This window comes from Candoia aspera, chromosome 4 (assembly GCF_035149785.1).
Source record: "Candoia aspera isolate rCanAsp1 chromosome 4, rCanAsp1.hap2, whole genome shotgun sequence".
Taxonomy (NCBI): domain Eukaryota; kingdom Metazoa; phylum Chordata; class Lepidosauria; order Squamata; family Boidae; genus Candoia; species Candoia aspera.
In genome coordinates, this window is record NC_086156.1 from 43,097,817 (window position 1) to 43,114,864 (window position 17,048).

The 17,048-nt window shown below is 39.5% G+C and overlaps 1 protein-coding gene and 1 long non-coding RNA gene across 4 annotated transcripts in view; one reads left to right on the forward strand and one right to left on the reverse strand.

Annotated features, from left to right (window-relative positions):
• LOC134497916 (uncharacterized) overlaps nt 1-17,048 on the forward strand; it is an 854,438-nt gene that overhangs the window by 771,400 nt on the left and 65,990 nt on the right. The window lies entirely within an intron of this gene.
• OSBPL10 (oxysterol binding protein like 10) overlaps nt 1-17,048 on the reverse strand; it is a 75,945-nt gene that overhangs the window by 44,623 nt on the left and 14,274 nt on the right. For both annotated transcript variants that reach the window (XM_063303924.1, XM_063303925.1), the window contains exons 2-3: nt 4,428-4,603; nt 3,775-3,854 (exon numbers count right to left, since the gene is read on the reverse strand). In XM_063303924.1, coding sequence (XP_063159994.1) covers nt 3,775-3,854; nt 4,428-4,603 — 256 coding nt within the window. The remainder of the gene's footprint in view (nt 1-3,774; nt 3,855-4,427; nt 4,604-17,048) is intronic.

Consider the following 17,048-nt stretch of genomic DNA (forward strand, 5'->3'; position numbering starts at 1 on the left):
CTAGGTGTGATCTGACCATGGCAACAGGATGATGGAAATTCCCTCCATTTCCGGCTCACTGAACAATTGCTCAGAGATAAATTGAAGATCCAAAGTGTAACCACCTATACGTATCAGGCCAGAGATAACTTGAGACAAACCATAGTCACCATGGATGATATAAACTCCCACATTTTACCTGAACCAGCCCCGAAAGCTGGCATATTGAAGTCACCCAGCTCCAAAAGGCAAGGTTGCTGCAGTGCCAACTCTGAGACCAGCTCAAGAAGCTCAGGGAGGCATCCTGTCAGGCAGCAGGGTGGCTGGTGCACAAGTAGGACCCCTAGTTTGTCTTTCTAGCCCAATGTAGTAAGGCTAATACACAATAGACTGAATATCCATTTGAACCATCTGTTCCAAATCCAACAAACCTTTTATTTCAGAAATGTGACTTGAAAAATTGTCTAAGGATGTTTCAAGCTGCATCCATGAAGCCCTCTTTACTCCTGCAAAGAAACTGGCACAACCTCTCACATTTACCAAAAATCTATGTGTTTATTTTAAGTAGAGAGTTTCACATCCTGAATATAAATAATTGAACTCCTTGAATAAATAATGTTACATTTATTATAGCTAGCCCATCTTTCCTGCAGAAAATAGATGTTGCACACATATATTTTAAACTTCACGCTATGGTTCTATTTGAAGGGATTTCTTTGGCTACTATGAAGCTTCAGATTAAAAATCAAGCCCCACTGCTAGAAATACAAATATAGGTAAACAAAATTAAGAACCTGATAGAAAAAAATTATGTTAAAAAGAAATATTAACAAGCAACCCACTGGCATTGCATATTTTCTGCTAACTTAAAAACACAGTATGGAGGAAGGGAAGAATTAATTTACACACATTCCCTCTCTCCATGCCATGTTGGTACTGCTTTTTGGAAAGGATAATTGTTGAAGACCTGGGGTTGATGATTAATGTGAAGGGGAATTTTGGGGATCAAGCTAAAAGCCCCTAACCCAAATACACTTTCCTAGGGAAGCTAAAAATGTCAGCTCAGCCATAAAGCATTGAAAAGGCTAAGGAATGATGATAAGCTAAAAGAAGATACTGGGAGGCAAGCAGAGCTCTGGGAAACCAAAAGAAAGCAACTCCTGAAAAAGAAACTATGTTCATGGAATGCCTATTTGTTCTTTCACAACCTCATTGTCTTTGTAGTCCTGCCTCATTATCTCATAGATACACCTTAATTGCCTCACTAACCTCACTAGGCACATGATAGATGACATCCAATCAAATACTTGCTGTTGTTTATATCCAAACAAATCATCTCACTGTTGTATCCAATCCCATGTATAATCTAATTTGCATAAACCTGTAAGGAAAGATTATAGCTCCTCCCCTCTTTAGGCCTCCAGCACTGTCAATAATCTAGTTGGTGCTTCAATGTAATGTGTGCTGATCTCTGGTTCAAACATACCCCTGGGAAAATTCACACATTAACACAAATTTTAACATCCAGCATGTTAGACCTGGCACTGTGGCCCGGTTAACACATACAGTAATACAAATTATGAGTGGTGAATTCATATATCATGCTAAGCCAAAATAAATAAACCACATTATGGCTTAGTATCGTGTGTGAACCAGTCCACTGTGACCAGTTGTTATAAGTGACTGTCCAATACATCAGGGACCATTTTGTCATGCATTTAATTGCAATGAGAGGAAGCATCAGAAACAAATGTCCTATCTCATCACATGCCTCATTCTAAAGAGTTACTCTGGGTTCGCGTGTGTCACAGAAAGTTCCATTAAATAGACAAAAATCTTCTTTATAAAAGCAAATAAAAATATGGCGTTGTGATAGCACATACATGGTGAGTTAATGAGCTTTACTGATGACTTCCCATGAGAAGTGGGGGGGCGGGCAGAAGAGCTTTGGATGATCATTATCCCCAATCCTCATTAGTAAAGAGCAACTGATAACAGAACTTCAGCAGTGCAATTATTTGACTGCTCTGGAACACTTGCTTCTAATTTTAGCCAACATTCAATTACTCTACTTGCTTTAAAGGCAACCAGACCTATTTGGAAAATTCTGGGGTAAAGGTTTCAGCCTGACCCCAGTTCTAAAAGGAAATTCACTGTTTTGGATAACCCTAATTTTTAAAAGGCAGGAAAAAGGGGGGGGTTGGGAACACCTGGGCAGAAAAAGGACACAATGCTTCCGATCAGGAGACTTTTTAAAGGTTTTGAATGATTACAAAAGAAATGTGGGCGGCCAAAAAGTCCTCAGATCCACATGCAATTAAAATATTCGCTGATTTCTCAGTTTGGATCTGACATATTGGCAGCCTCTGAAACTCTTAAACTACTTGACATACTTGAAAAGATTTCACTGGAGTCTCAATCTAAAGCTCAGGTATATAAAGAATTGAAGAGGATCTCTAAAATAAATATTGATAATTAAGAAGAATTTTGAAATAAAAAGTTGGAATACCTTGTTTCATCAAATCGGTATTTTTGTGGTCTAAAGTATATCAGACATGTGTCTTTGATCTTAAGATGAAATTAATTCATTTAAAAAAAGTCATGTTTATTGGATGTCCCAGCTAATGTTTAAGAAAGGTTAGCTCTAAAATTGTTTACGCTCAAGATGTAAAAAATTTGAAGAAACTTTAACACATACAATGTGGACTTGTTCTTTCGTTGTCTCATTTTGGTCTATCTATTTATTTACAGTATCTATCTCCATCAAGTCATCTTCAACTCCTTAATTAATTAATTAATTAATTAATTATAATTAAGTCTGTGATGTAATAATAATTATACTATTTAATGTAATATTAAAAAAAAGAACTAAGAATTAAGATGCAAGTGTAATGTTAAATTATGTACATAAAAATTGAAAGCATTTATCCAAGAAACTTTGAGTGTATCAGGCTTCATGTGTAGCAAAGAAGATAACTATGTGTGGAATACACATTGAAGAGAATGTGGTAACCCCGGCAGCCCCAGTGCCCTACACAAACAGCCTGGTGTATTCCCCATTGTCCTCCACCCTCGCAATCACAGGAGAGATTAGAGAGGAAAGGATTACAAGACAGTAAGCAGGCACACAATGGGGAATACACTGGGCTGTCTGAGTAGCACCTCAGGGCTACCAACACCACCCCATTCCTTTCTATGTGTATTCCCCATTGTGTGCCTGCTTACTGTCTTGTAATCCTTTCCTCTCCAATGACTGTAAATACAAACATTAATTCCCTTCTTGTTAATTATTCCAGTGCCTGGGTTGAGCATTCCAAATGGCAGGGGAGCGGGGAAAAGAAAAGCACAGTCACAGTCACATGATATCCCACTTAGTGACCGCTTCCCTTAATAACAGAGCTGCAAGTCTCAATTGTGGCCGCTAAGCTAGGACTACCTGTATTATAACAGATAAATGGCTTTTAACACCCAATTTAGAGGCAACCTCATTTTTGTTTGCTCATTTAACACACTAACATTTCCTAATAAGACATGAAATAGTCACCCTGTACATTCATTATATTCTCTCCCTTTTTTGCTATTAGTTTTTGTTATTGGTATCAGTTACCCATTAAACCCTACTGATATTAAAACTTGGTAAGTAGTTCTCTCTTTATAGCTTTTTCTACTATATAAGGAAGTGAAAAATTAATAGTAAGGCCCTGCAAACTTAACCATTTAATGGGGTTTTATTATTACAACCTTCACTTGCTCTATGACATGCAACTAAGCCATTTCCTGTCCAGTAATTTTTACCTTCAGATTATTTTCTGTGTGGTACTTGGCACAAGATCGAAGCTGAGTCACCCAGTACTGTCTCTCCTTTGTATCACCAGCTAGAAATAAACACACAACACACAAAATAATCTGTAATTTAACTGTTCAGTTTAAAAGCAATTTGTTGCTGTGAAAACTTTCTGTTCTCAAATTCTCCATGCTAAAATTAAGACATTCTGATGAGTGAAAATTGACTTGTCTACCTTGCTTTTAAATCCGAGATACGTATCTTAATCTCAATATATCAAAATACTTACTTATGATTTAAATACATATCGATAAATCAGGAAGTCTATTTTCCTGTCAAGAAACAAACATGCCCACAACATAAAATGTACAGTTCAGGGAATTCTATCAGATATTCCGGTAATTGCCTAGTTTGCATTTAGTTAAATCATTAGACTTTCAGCACCTTTTCCAGTCTTGAAAGATTTAATTCTAGCCTAAACAGAATTATCTTACAATATAAATATAAATCTCATGTCAATGTACTAATTTGCACATGAACATTAATAGGGGAAATGCAGAGCCTTGCTTTAATTTTATACAGATTAACTAAAATGTTTACCACAGTTAACACAGTCTGAAGATTATACTGTATCAAGGGAACTAAACCCTCAAGAATACTGTACCTCTCAGTTTATACATTTCTCCATTAGCCGAATATACCACCAACATGTTTGGCGCTTCATCACTGAGAGCAACTACAGCCCCAGCTAAAGACAAGATTCCTCGAGGCTTCTGGTTTTTACTCTGTTCATTTACAAAGTATTGCAGAATTCCAGTCTCAAAGTCCAATATAAAATACCTGTTAATTAAAGGGGAAAAAAATACATAAATTAATTTTCTATGGGGAATTTCTTATTTTGAAACCAGAAAAATAAAAAGCTAAAATTATTTCTGGGACACAAGTAAGAAGTGAAGCATAGTGCATGTATATATTCTACTGCTGATATATTAATATTTGCCATTGTTCAGTAAAAAATCTAAGACTGAAAAATAAAATATTATTGAAATATTAAACGAGAAAAGGCAAGGTTATGTTGAGACTAGTGCTGTAAAGTATTTAATACCTAAAATACAAGGTGCTGCCTTGAGATGATAGTACTGAACCACTGATAGATGGTAGTCTCTTCACACCACAAATCTTTCACTTGGGATTAAAGCGGCACTGACTGTTCAAACAGAAAATAAACTAAAACTCAGAAAACCATTGCACTGAAAACTCCAGAGGTATCATGTATATTACACTGAGCGTACAGTACTTTTAGATGGAGGGAAGATGTCAGGAACTAAAATAGTTAATTGGCAAATTCAACCAAGTCAGTAATTTTTGTGCTGATGAAATCTGCTGCAGAAATACAGTGAAAATTCCACTATCACAAACGGGCTTACCCATTGCTACAAACATTTTAGTCCCTCAGAATTCCAACTTAAACAAGCAATTGAATAGCTCCAGCTGTTGCAATTAGTTCCCACTGAAATCAGCTATTTACAAATGATTTTTACAAAGACAAGACGCAACTAGTTTTGGTATGTGCCCGTTTTAAATTTTCGCTTCTTCTTGTACTGTTTCAAAACCAAATACTAAACACATTTTTAAAATGGAAAAAGGTTTTGCTTCTGCTTTTTTAAAGAGACCTTCTCCTCCTCATTCTAACACATTTCCTTAAAAACAGATTCGACTAATCAAATGTGAGCTTTATTCAAATGTGACCTTAAGAATTTAGCTTCACTATGAAAAACCAGCATTTTATCTTAGGCTTTATTCAACAAATACAAGCTGTAAGAACAGATCTTGACACAGCAAAACTGGAATTGATAATTGTATCCATTGTTAAAAAGTTACATGTGGATATCAGGATGACATTTAATCAAAATGAAAAACTGCCACTGATTATAATAAAATCCTTAATTTTTCTAAATGGCAAATTAATCTTATTATATAAATGTGTTTTTTTTCTTCAAGAAGTATATGCATCATACCACCAATGGCTACTCTAAAAAGATAAAACACCAGAAATTAAAATAAATATTTTAATTTGTTCTCAGTTTTTGCTGATGCCTTTCTAAAGATTAACCAAGCCCCAATATTTTGCTCCTATGTTGCTGAGAGTTTCAATCAGGGCTCAGCAATTTCTTTCTTTCTTTCTTTATTCAATTTATATTGCCGCCCATCTCGAACTAGTGACTCTGGGCGGCTAACAATAAAAACAGTCATAATATAAAACAATAACAACAATAACAAAAAATAAAAATAATTACAGCCAAGCGATCTAAAAGCCATGGTGTTAACATAACCATGCAATGGGGCCCTTCCCACACTTGGGGCTCCAGGCCCGGGCACAAAGCCAGGTTTTCAAGGTCTTCCAGAAAGCCAACAGGGTCGGGGCTATCCTAACTTCCGGAAGGAGGATGTTCCAGAGGGCGGGCGCCACAGCAGAAAAGGCACACTTCCTGGTCCCTGCCAGCTGACATTCCTTGGCTGACAGGACCTGGAGCATGCCCATCCTGCTGGACTGGACTGGACAGGCAGAACTGGGAAAAGACGGTCCCTAAGGTAACCCGGTCCCAAGCCATAAAGGGCTTTAAAGGTGACAACCAGCACCTTGAATTGCACCCAGAAACACACCAGCAACCAATGCAGCTCCCGAAGCAGAGGTGTTACATGTGCCGAGTAGCCGACACTATTTACAACTTGGGCAGTCGCATTTTGTATCAGCTGAAGCTTCCAAATGCTCTTCAAGGGCAGCCCCATGTAGAGCGTGTTGCAGTAGTCCAAACGGGAGGTCACAAGGGCATGAGTGACAGTGAGTAGTGCTTCCTGGTCCAGGAATGGGTGCAACTTGCGCACAACCCAAAGGTGTGCAAAGGCCCTCTTAGCCACAGCTGCCACCTGGTCTTCCAGCAGGAGCCGTGAGTCCAAGAGGGCCCCCAAATTGCGCACCAGGTCCTCTGGGGCAGTGCCACCCCATCCAGGACCAAAGATGGAAGAACCTTGGTACCAGGCGGCCCAAACACCCAAAGCCACTCAGTCTTGCTTGGGTTGAGCCAGAGCTCACTGCACCACATCCAGGCCCCTACAGCCTCCAGGCACTGAGACAGGACATCCACAGCATCACTCAGACAGTCCAGGGTGGAGATATAAAGCTGGGTATCATCGGCATACTGATGATACCTCACCCCAAACTGTTGGATCACCTCACCCAGCAGCCTCATGTAGATGTTAAATAAGAGGGGTGAGAGAACTGAGCCCTGCGGCACCCCACATTGTAGGGGCTGTGGACTGGACCTCTCCCCTCCCACCAACACCGACTGGAGCCAACCCTGGAGGAAGGAGGAGAACCAGCACAACACAGTGCCGCCTACCCCCAACTCCCGAAGCCAGTCCAGAAGGATACCATGATCGATGGTATCGAAGGCCACCAAGAGGTCAAGAAGAGCAAGGATGGTCCCACTGCCCCCATCCCACTCCCGCCAGAGGTCATCCAAGACCGCAATCAATGCCAACTCAGTCCCATAGCCCGGCCTGAATCCTGACTGAAAGGGGTCCAGATAATCCGCTTCATCCAGAGCCCTTTGAAGCTGCTGTGCAACCACTTTCTCAACAACCTTCCCTAGAAAGGGGAAGTTGGTGACTGGATGAAAACTATCCAGATTGGTTGGGTCAAGCGATGGCCCCTTCAGGAGGGGGTGCACCACTGCCTCCTTAAGAGCCAGTGGGACTACCTCTCCCTCAAAGAGGAATTAACCACCGCCCAAACCCAATCACATGTCCTCTCCCAGGCAGCCTTGACCAGCCAGGAGGGGCACGGATCTAACACAGAGGTGGCCAAACTAACAGCTACAAGAACCCTGTCTACTTCCTCAGGTTCAATGGGCTTGAACTCCTCCCAGATAACCATGCAGCCCCCCGTAGCCCGCACACACACACGCAAAATCACATCATCATTCCTACTCAAATGATAGCATCAAAATACTTCCCCTTTCATGAACTCTCATCTCCAAATATCCACATGTCCTTGTTTAATTCTGATTTCCTATTCTCTCTGGATCTATGCAAGAACAAATCTTTCCCTCTAATAGCAAACTAGGCAGGAAACATCATTGGCTCAATGGCTGGATTCATACCTCATCCTAAACCAGGATTCAGGCAAAGTGAGAGTGAGTTCTCACAGAGAACCCCAAAAGTGCTGCACAGAGTTTGGGGGGTCCTGTTCCAAGAAGCAGGTCCAGTTATTCATCACCTGAGAAGGTGTACACTGGTGATGGAGGACAGAATTCAGGAAAGAACCTAGTGGTTCCATTTGCAAAACTCGGGGGCAGAATTCCGACAGAGTCCATGGGTTCTCAAAGGCCAGAGAAAAGCAGTAGCTTGGTGAGGCATCTGGCAAATCCACAGCTCTCTTCTGTGAGACCAGTCTCCTTGGTCTTCCTGCCCTGCTGCCCTCAGTCCTGCCAACAAAGCCCATGACTTTGATCCCAGGCCCTGCTACTACTGCCTTCGGGCCCAGCTTTCCAGCACCTTTGCCCTACAGCCACTGCAACTTCCAACCCCACTCACAGACCAGCAATCTGGCTCTGCCTGGACAAGTCATTCAAAATTTGCAACTCCACTCAGGATCCCTCCAAAGGATTGCAATCCAGAGTTTGGGAACCCCTACCCTAAGCTATTCCAGTTTGTATTTAGCTTATGTCTGAACCTGGTGCAAGTTTGCAAATCACAGTAAGCCAAAAATGATTCATGAGATGCATGTGTATGTTTACTAAGCCTTTGGCCTATCTACTATATGGACCTTAACCCTAAGCCACTGTGATGTGTTTTTTGTTTATAGCACTGTAAAGCTCCCTTTCACCACTGGGCCTGCCCCACCCAACCAAGACAGCCAGGAATGATGCAGCAGCTATTGCCTTCATTATTTACTGCACCACCTTCTTTTCCACCGCTCTACCAGGTTATGAGAGCAAGGCTAAAAGAAGGAGCATGCTTTCCCCTTTCTGTTATCTGAGGAACACCAGGATACCATAATCCTGTATCTGGTAGTCAGTGGGAATCAATCTGCAGAAGCCAAGTCTTCTGAGACATGTTAATAGATTACAACACTTTCCCCAAATCACAAAGTGGCACCAGAAATGTCCATATAAAATAATATTTAATTGCTGGGAAACCACAAAGCAGCAAAGGAAACATGGAGGATTTTAGACTTAAAGGTTTAGGATACAAAGAGCAGGTGTGAACAAAGGAACATTGGGTACACTGATCCAAAATGGAGACTAAGGCTCAGAGAAATATTGCTTTGAAAGAAACTGGGTGAGGCTTGATCACATGCAAAGAAAAATCATCAAACACACTCTATTTACTCGCTCCCTCTAGAAATCTGGGTGCATTGGATTACTTCCCGAGTCCTGGAAAATCTAATCCTATAACTTTCAGCTTAAATTCTAATTTTCTCCACAACTAGCAGCAGCTCCCTATAAATATATTTTTTAAAAAGCCTCCTATAAACACCTCTCTTGCTATTCAACTTCAAGGGGAGATATTCACTATCCTAAATCGGGAAGAGACCAGTCCACAAGTCAGCTGTGGGTACATTGCTAAACCAATTCAAATCTCTAGTCTCCAGCTTGTAAGGTAGAGGTGCCTACTACAAGCACAATGTAATTATCCAGTCTTTTTGCACACTATTACTGTCCTAACACACAGGAACCACGCTGAGACAAGAATAGGTCTCTAGTGTTTTATTACTGCTACATGACAGAAAATCCTAACAAACTGAAGAAGCGTGGGAAAAACCCAGACATATAAACCCCAAAGGTTAAGGCGGTCCCGATCTGTGTCTCTTTGAATGGCTACCTAATTCCTCAGTGCTACGCATGCGCTTAACAGTCTGGATGGGAGCCCCCTGCTCGCCATCCTTACTCATGACAATTACGATCAAAACGATTCTCAGCAAAGCATGAGAGAATACACTACAGGCAGTCCTCACTTAATGACCATTTGTGTAGTGATGGTTCAGAGTTATGACAGTGCTGAAAAAACCGACTTACAACCAGTGCTCACACTTACAACCGTTGCAGCGTCCCCGCAGTCACATGATCACGATTTGGGCACTTGGCAACCAGTTCTCATCATGACTGTTGAGCATTCCATGGTCATGTGATCACCATTTTTTACCTTCCCGGTGGGCTTCCGTCAAGCAAAACCAATGGGGAAACCATGTGATTCACTTAATGACCACAGTGATTCACTTACTGACCACTGCAAAAAAGGTCACAAAATCAGGTCAGATTCACTTAATGACCACTTCACTTAGCAACCAACATTCCAGTCTCAATAGCAGTCATTAAGCAAGGACTACCTATACAAGTACAAGTACAGGTAGTCCTTGCTTAACAACCATTCCTTAATTTCAAAGTTATGACAGTGCTGAATGAGTGGTACTTATGCCCAGTCCTCATAGTTGCGGTCGTTGCAATGTCCCCACAGTCACATGATCACAATCTGGGCACTTGATGACTGGCTCACAATTATGTCGTAGCATTCCCCAGTCACGTGATCACCATTTGCAACCTTCACTGCTGGCTTCTGACAAGCAAAGTCAATGGGGAAGCCAGCCAAAGGTCACAAATGGCAACCATGTGATGTCACGCTTAACGGTGGCACAGGATATACCTAACAATGGCAAGCAGAAGTGCTGGAACTGCCATTGCTAAGCAGCGCAGTCATGTTATGTAGCACTTTATGATCGCATCACTTGGCAACAGAAATTCCAGTCCCAATTACTGTAATTACATATCATAAACGAAAAAAAGGATTATCAACCTAATTCTCCTTTCATCTAAAGATTAGATGCTCAGACTCTGGGAAAACTATGATAACCAACAAAAATTAACTAGATTTTATAGCCCAACCAACAATCAAGAATTCTGAAATCAGTGAACTTTAACAAATCAACACAACTATATATTTTAGCATATCTTTTAAGTGAATGAGAAAATGTATTACAATAGAAATAATTTAATACACTAAAATACAGAAATCCAGTCAGGGCCCAGTCAAGGATCCACAGATTCATGTATTCATTTTCCAGGTTAAATATCGCCCTAAGATAAGCCAACATGAACCTAGCTGAAAGAAGAAAGATTACCATAAAATGGTTGCAGCAAGTTATCAGCCAAATCTTGACCCTTCTTCATGATCATGCCCATGACAGATAAGTTACTAACCCAGGCAGTGATCATAACACTATTATATTCAACATGCATATCGATGCGCAATTGCCAAAAAGATCCTACACATGTTTGGCATAAAAAAACAAATTCCGTAAAATGAGGGAACTGGTTAACCAAAAACAAAAAATTTAGAGAAGGAGTCAAGATGGCCAAGTGTCTAAGAGATAATTAACATCCACAAGAATAATTGGCGTAGTTAGAATATATGCTTCCAAAGAGAAAAAGTGCCACGAAGTTCAGGAGAACATGACAACAGAGTCAGGTAAGCTATTAAAACTGAGAAGGCTTCTTTCAAAAACTGAAGACTTGCCCAATTGAGAATAAAAATGAGCATAAACACTGGCAAAAGAAATGCAAGCAATCAATAAATTGTGCACTGAGGAGCAGATGGCAAAGAACATTAAGACAACAAAACATTCATTAAATATATTTGAATCAGGAAACCAGCCAGGGAGGCTCTTGGGTGACTGGGCAACAGAGCTGTTGAAACTGTGCTAAAAGAAAGGAAGGAAGGAAGGAAGGAAGGAAGGAAGGAAGGAAGGAAGGAAGGAAGGAAGGAAGGAAGGAAGGAAGGAAGGAAGGAAGGAAGGAAGGAAGGAAGGAAGGAAGGAAGGAAGTGCAGAGAAACAATAAATTCTTTATTTCTGACCTTGCTGCTTTGGATTTAGCACATTATGTCCAAGCCTGAGCTGCCTTTTTCAGAAAGGAATCAAAACAACAGACAGAGGTAGCAAGAGATGAATTTGTAAGTCTAACCAACAAATTAAAAATAAAACAATGGGGCCAAACTGCAACAAAACTGTGCAATTTCTCTTTATGGTTGGCATCTATTCCAAGAATTGGAAAACAACCAATGTACCTCTGGTTTTTTAAAAAAAAGGGATGGCGGGGGGGGGGGGGAGACACAGAAGATTGGCTTAATTTCTGTTCCAGATACCATGATAGAAATGATTATTAAAGAGAAAATAACCATATACAGGAATGAGCCCTGATGAAAAGGAGCAACATAGCTCCTCTTAGCATACTTTTTGTTTCACTAACTTTTTGAGGGTATCAAAGGAACAGATGATCTAATAGACACTATATATTTGGACTTTCAAAAGTCTTTCATAAAGTCCTTCTCCAAAGCAAATTCAACAACAATGGGAAAAGATAGGGCGTTATTTCAGACCAGTAACTGGCTAAAATTGAAACAAGCAGTAGCAAGAAATTGGCAAATTTGGGCAGCTTTAAACATAGAGTCCCCGTCAGATATCAGTGTTGGGACCAGTAATTTTTAACCTGCTCATAAATTGTTTGATTTAAGGGCTGAGCTATGTGATGGTTAAGTTTTCTGATGATGCCAAACTGTTCAGGATGACAAAATAAACAAGCAGTTACAAAGAGACCCGAAAGGATCTTCCCAAACTAGATAAACGGAAGCAAAATGGCACATACACAATTCGGTGTGAATGCAAAATCAGGTGTTGTGGCATGAAAGAAATGCAAGCTTCAAATCTGTACTAACGGGATCAGGCTGGCAGTGACAGAGCAGGAAAAGTCTTGGAGTCATGGTGGTTCATTCAAGGAAAATCTCAACAGAGCCTGCTACTGCTGTTTTAAAAAAGATAAATTCTATGTCTGGAATAATTAGGAAGAGAACCAAAAATAAACAGTCAATATGCCCTTATATAAATTTATGGTTAAACCATACTTTACATCCCCATCTGAAAAAATTACTACTGAACTTGAAAAGATGGAAGAAAAAGTAACTAAAATATTTGGAGGCTTCAGCAGGTTCCCTACAAGGAAAAACTACAGTATCTGAGCAAAGGCAGGTAAAGGGAGCCATGACAAAGGTATACAGCATCATGCTTGAGATGAAAACATCCTCCTTATGTTTGAACTAAAGGTCATCTATTGAGATTAGATTTGGGGAGACACAGAACTAATAAAAGCGTTTCTTCACATAACATATAATTAACCTGTAGAGCTTAGTGCCATCAGATGGGGTCCTTAGCCTCTCATTTAGGCAGTCTAAAAAGAGGACTGGAGAAATTCATCAATGATCAGGTTATTAACCACTACTGATCTTGATTGCAGTTTATTACCTCCAGATTCATAGGCAACATACTTTCATTATCAGTTGCTGGGAAGTAATAATGGAAGATGACTAAATTCTTCTGTCCATATTGTAAGCCTTCCAAATGCATCTGTTCTACTGCTAAAGAACATATAATATTTAGTTAGGTCAGGGATTTTCAAGGATTATAATACTGCAACCCCTTAAAATGAACTCCCAGAAGGTAAGGAATCACACTTTAAGAACACCCTATCAAAGTCATTGGCTGGCTCCAACAGTTATGTTCTTGGGCTTATCCATTCAAGTATTTTCAGTTCTACACCACTGAGAAAAATGAGAGGACTAATCAAGTTAGCTGTGTATTCATCTAATGGGAGAAGTAAGGAAGCTAAAGAACTCATTCACATCTATCCAGAGTGCGTACTTCCTCATAACTCACCTTTGTAACCCATAAACTGCAAGAATGAAACTTCAAATATAAGCATAAAACAAGCATAACATTAAGATTACCCAGGCCTTTTATATAAGGGCCTTTTTTTTGCAGTTGAAATAAACCTAATATTATTTTGTCTGCTTTTGTATAATATTTTAAAACAGACGTTGCTGAAGAGCCTTTTTTAAACCTTGTAGTGACCTCTCCAATTCAGATCCTCATCAGAAAATCAACAGTGTTGCTTTGTTCTTATAATAGGGCAAACTCAATAGTACAGGAAGCCTTCTTCCAATATTTTGTTTTTAAATGATCCATAATAATCAGCAGAAGCAGCAGATTACATCCTAAACAAAAGTAATATAATGTTGCCTGTGCAAGGTCACAACTGACCTGTGTATATTATTTATTTGTTATTCAACTTTGTCCTTTGAAATAAAATATGCATGACTAGATCGGCAGTTGGCAACAGAAATCCATGGGATCCATATTATTCAGTGACAGATATATTATCATTTCAAAATTACTACAGAGCTAGTAGAATTTTTTTTCCTGTTATATCTGACAACTTTTTTTATAGTTTGCTGTGTAAGGAAAAATACCCTAATTAATTTGCTACTTATTAAATAAAGCATGTACACAATGTGATAGAAAAGAATGTATGCTGAGAGAATTATTAAACATTGTTGGAACTAACCATTCTGTTATAAACTACAAAATCTATTCCTGTCAATACTGTGCAACATTTTATATATAAACTGTTATGTAAGCACAGTTCCACACTAAGGTTGTACTGGTATTCTCTCCCCACCCCTGCCCCATATCTTTGGCATTCACTCTTCATTATAGCAATACTCTACCTCTGCGAGAATTAATTAATTAATTAATTGAATTTATATAGCCACCCATCTGTAATATATGACTCTGGGCAGGTTTCGATATTAAAACAATAAAAACGTAATTAAAAACATAAAACCCACAGTAGCCAGGAAATTATAAAACAACAATCAACATTCAACATAACCACAAGAAGGGCTCCATCACACACCCGGGGCTCCAGGCTCGAGCAAAGAGCCAAATCTTCAGGGCCTTGTGAAAGGCCAGCAGGGATGGGGCCAGCCTGACCTATGGAGGGATGATATTCCAGAAGGCATGACCAAAAAGGCTCTCCTTCTGGGCCCCACTAGCCAACACTCTTTGGCGGACAGGACTTGGAGTATGCCCCTCCTGCCTGACCAGATAAGGCAGGTAGAAGCAGCTACTATTAGACATTACTACAATACTGGACACCAGCAGACTTTCAGAATGAAGAAAAAATGTTAACTTTCATAAACCGGTAACTCCTGAGATTATTTTTGTGAAGAAAAAAGTGAATGTTTATGTACGTTCATTAAATTCAAGAACTATAGGCTATTATACATTACACCAAAATGTAAATATTGTAATTGCTTTGGGTAAAGAAAACAATGTATTGATACTTTTGAGCTAAATGTCCCCATAACTTTCTCTGACTTCAACTTACCTGATTTAATTAAGTTCTACTTTGCTTCCAAAGAATTCCCACTATAGTGCAATCAGATTTCTGAACCGTGGAATCGAGGTGTTGTTATTATTTTACACACAGAAGAAAAAACTTGCCAATAAAAATATAACCTACAGTTCTTTTAAGAGTGAAGGCATAGGGCAAGTTCACACAATACACCATCAATGTTTGGATAATTATAATCAAATAATACTGGAGTAACTCCCCTTCAGCATTCCAATTTTGAATGAGGTCATTGTACTGGCTAATCTTACTATTTTTCAAGATAGTTTCAGGTAAAATTAATACTGATGAAGGACCCTAGCTCAGTGGCAGAATACCTCCTTTGCATGGAGAAGATCTCCAGCACGCTGAACCATTTCTAACCCCCTGAAATAAAGACAAAAAAAAAAAAAGGAGAGGGGAGAGGACAGGAGAGGGAGGGTCACATTGGCATTACCTGCTAAAGACAAAGGCATGGAAATTATATCAAAACAACTGGGAGAGGGCTAAGGGTGATCAGATGGAGGAGAAGACAAAAGGACTGAGAATGAAATGTAATGAAAGATTAGAACTTAGGTGTGGAAAATTGCAGAAATCAAAACGTGGGGGGGATTAAAGATGCCATTGGGTAACCCATTTGGTGGGGAGCAATGGTGGGGTGCCTGGGCTTAACTTGTGTGTGAGTTATGTATCCTGAGGAAGAGACAATTGGAAATGATCTAAAACACAATGTAAAATAACTGACTGAAAAATTATATTATATACACTAGGGACTTAAAAGGAGATCCTGACTGAGAAAAGCCTGTTCTGCGATGTATTCAAGTTTTAACTTGATTTTTCTGTGAAATTAATTTCTATTGGAATAGAAAACTTTTATCTGAAAAGGACAGGTTCTGGCCCAAGGCTCAAGCCCCACCTCCATCTTGTATATGAGATCCTCAGCAAGTTACTTTTTTAGCATCAGTAATTAAAGTTTTTATGATCAATTACATCCACAACACAGCTGCTCTTTGAATGTATTCTCTCCATGGCAGCCATTTTATCATGTCTCTCATGACTCATCATTCAAATATACCACTAACTGAAAGAGGTTAAGTATTAGCAAGTGCCTATATTGTGAATAAGATAAAATGCTAATCTTATAAGGGACATATACTGCTCTTGTAAAATCTACGCAAAGCAACTCATTCTTATTTACCATTTACATATATGCACCAAAGTTGAGCTGACCTACGGACTACCTTTGTTCCTTGTCTTCTTCTCTAACTCAGCATGCTATCCCTGGATGCCTGGCATCTCCTCTGAATGCATTTCCTACGTCTTCTAGTTATCGAAATAAAAAGTGGACTGTACTCCTCCATTAAAATCACATTAGCCTGGATGATACACTACTAGTGCATTATCCTGCTATCACCCAGCACACAGAAGTAATGGCCTTACCAGAGAGGCACCTTAATATTATGTTTCTCTGATAGATTTGCTAAAACACTGCTTATATGTTCCCACAACCCTGGAGAGGATGAAAGGGGTATGCATCCTCTAAAATTAAGCATGCGTTCTTTTCAAACAGGTAGAGAGCAGCTTGTCACCAATGGTGGCATGGGCACAGACCAGTGGAAGCTTATATTTATGCACCCAACATCCATGCAGTGTTCCAATTAGCTATCAAGTGTTATCTATATGAAAACCTGCATTGCTTTTCCTAGCACAAAAATGGTATTTTTATCCTAGGAGAATAAGATTTCTTTGCCACAGACATGTGAACAGGAGAAAAATTTGGAGTATATGTATGTATGTAAGTATGCATTTATTTAAAAGAGCCTAACACCTACACATTCATTGCATAATGAAGCTATTACATGCACAGTTCTTCTCTAACTGGTTTTTCATATTACTAGCTTTATAATTAACCTTGATCAACTAGTTTTGCTGCTCAGTTAGAAGGCACTCTCCTGAGATGTAGTTGGGACTAGTCCCAGGTCATTTTATATTTGAGCAGGAAA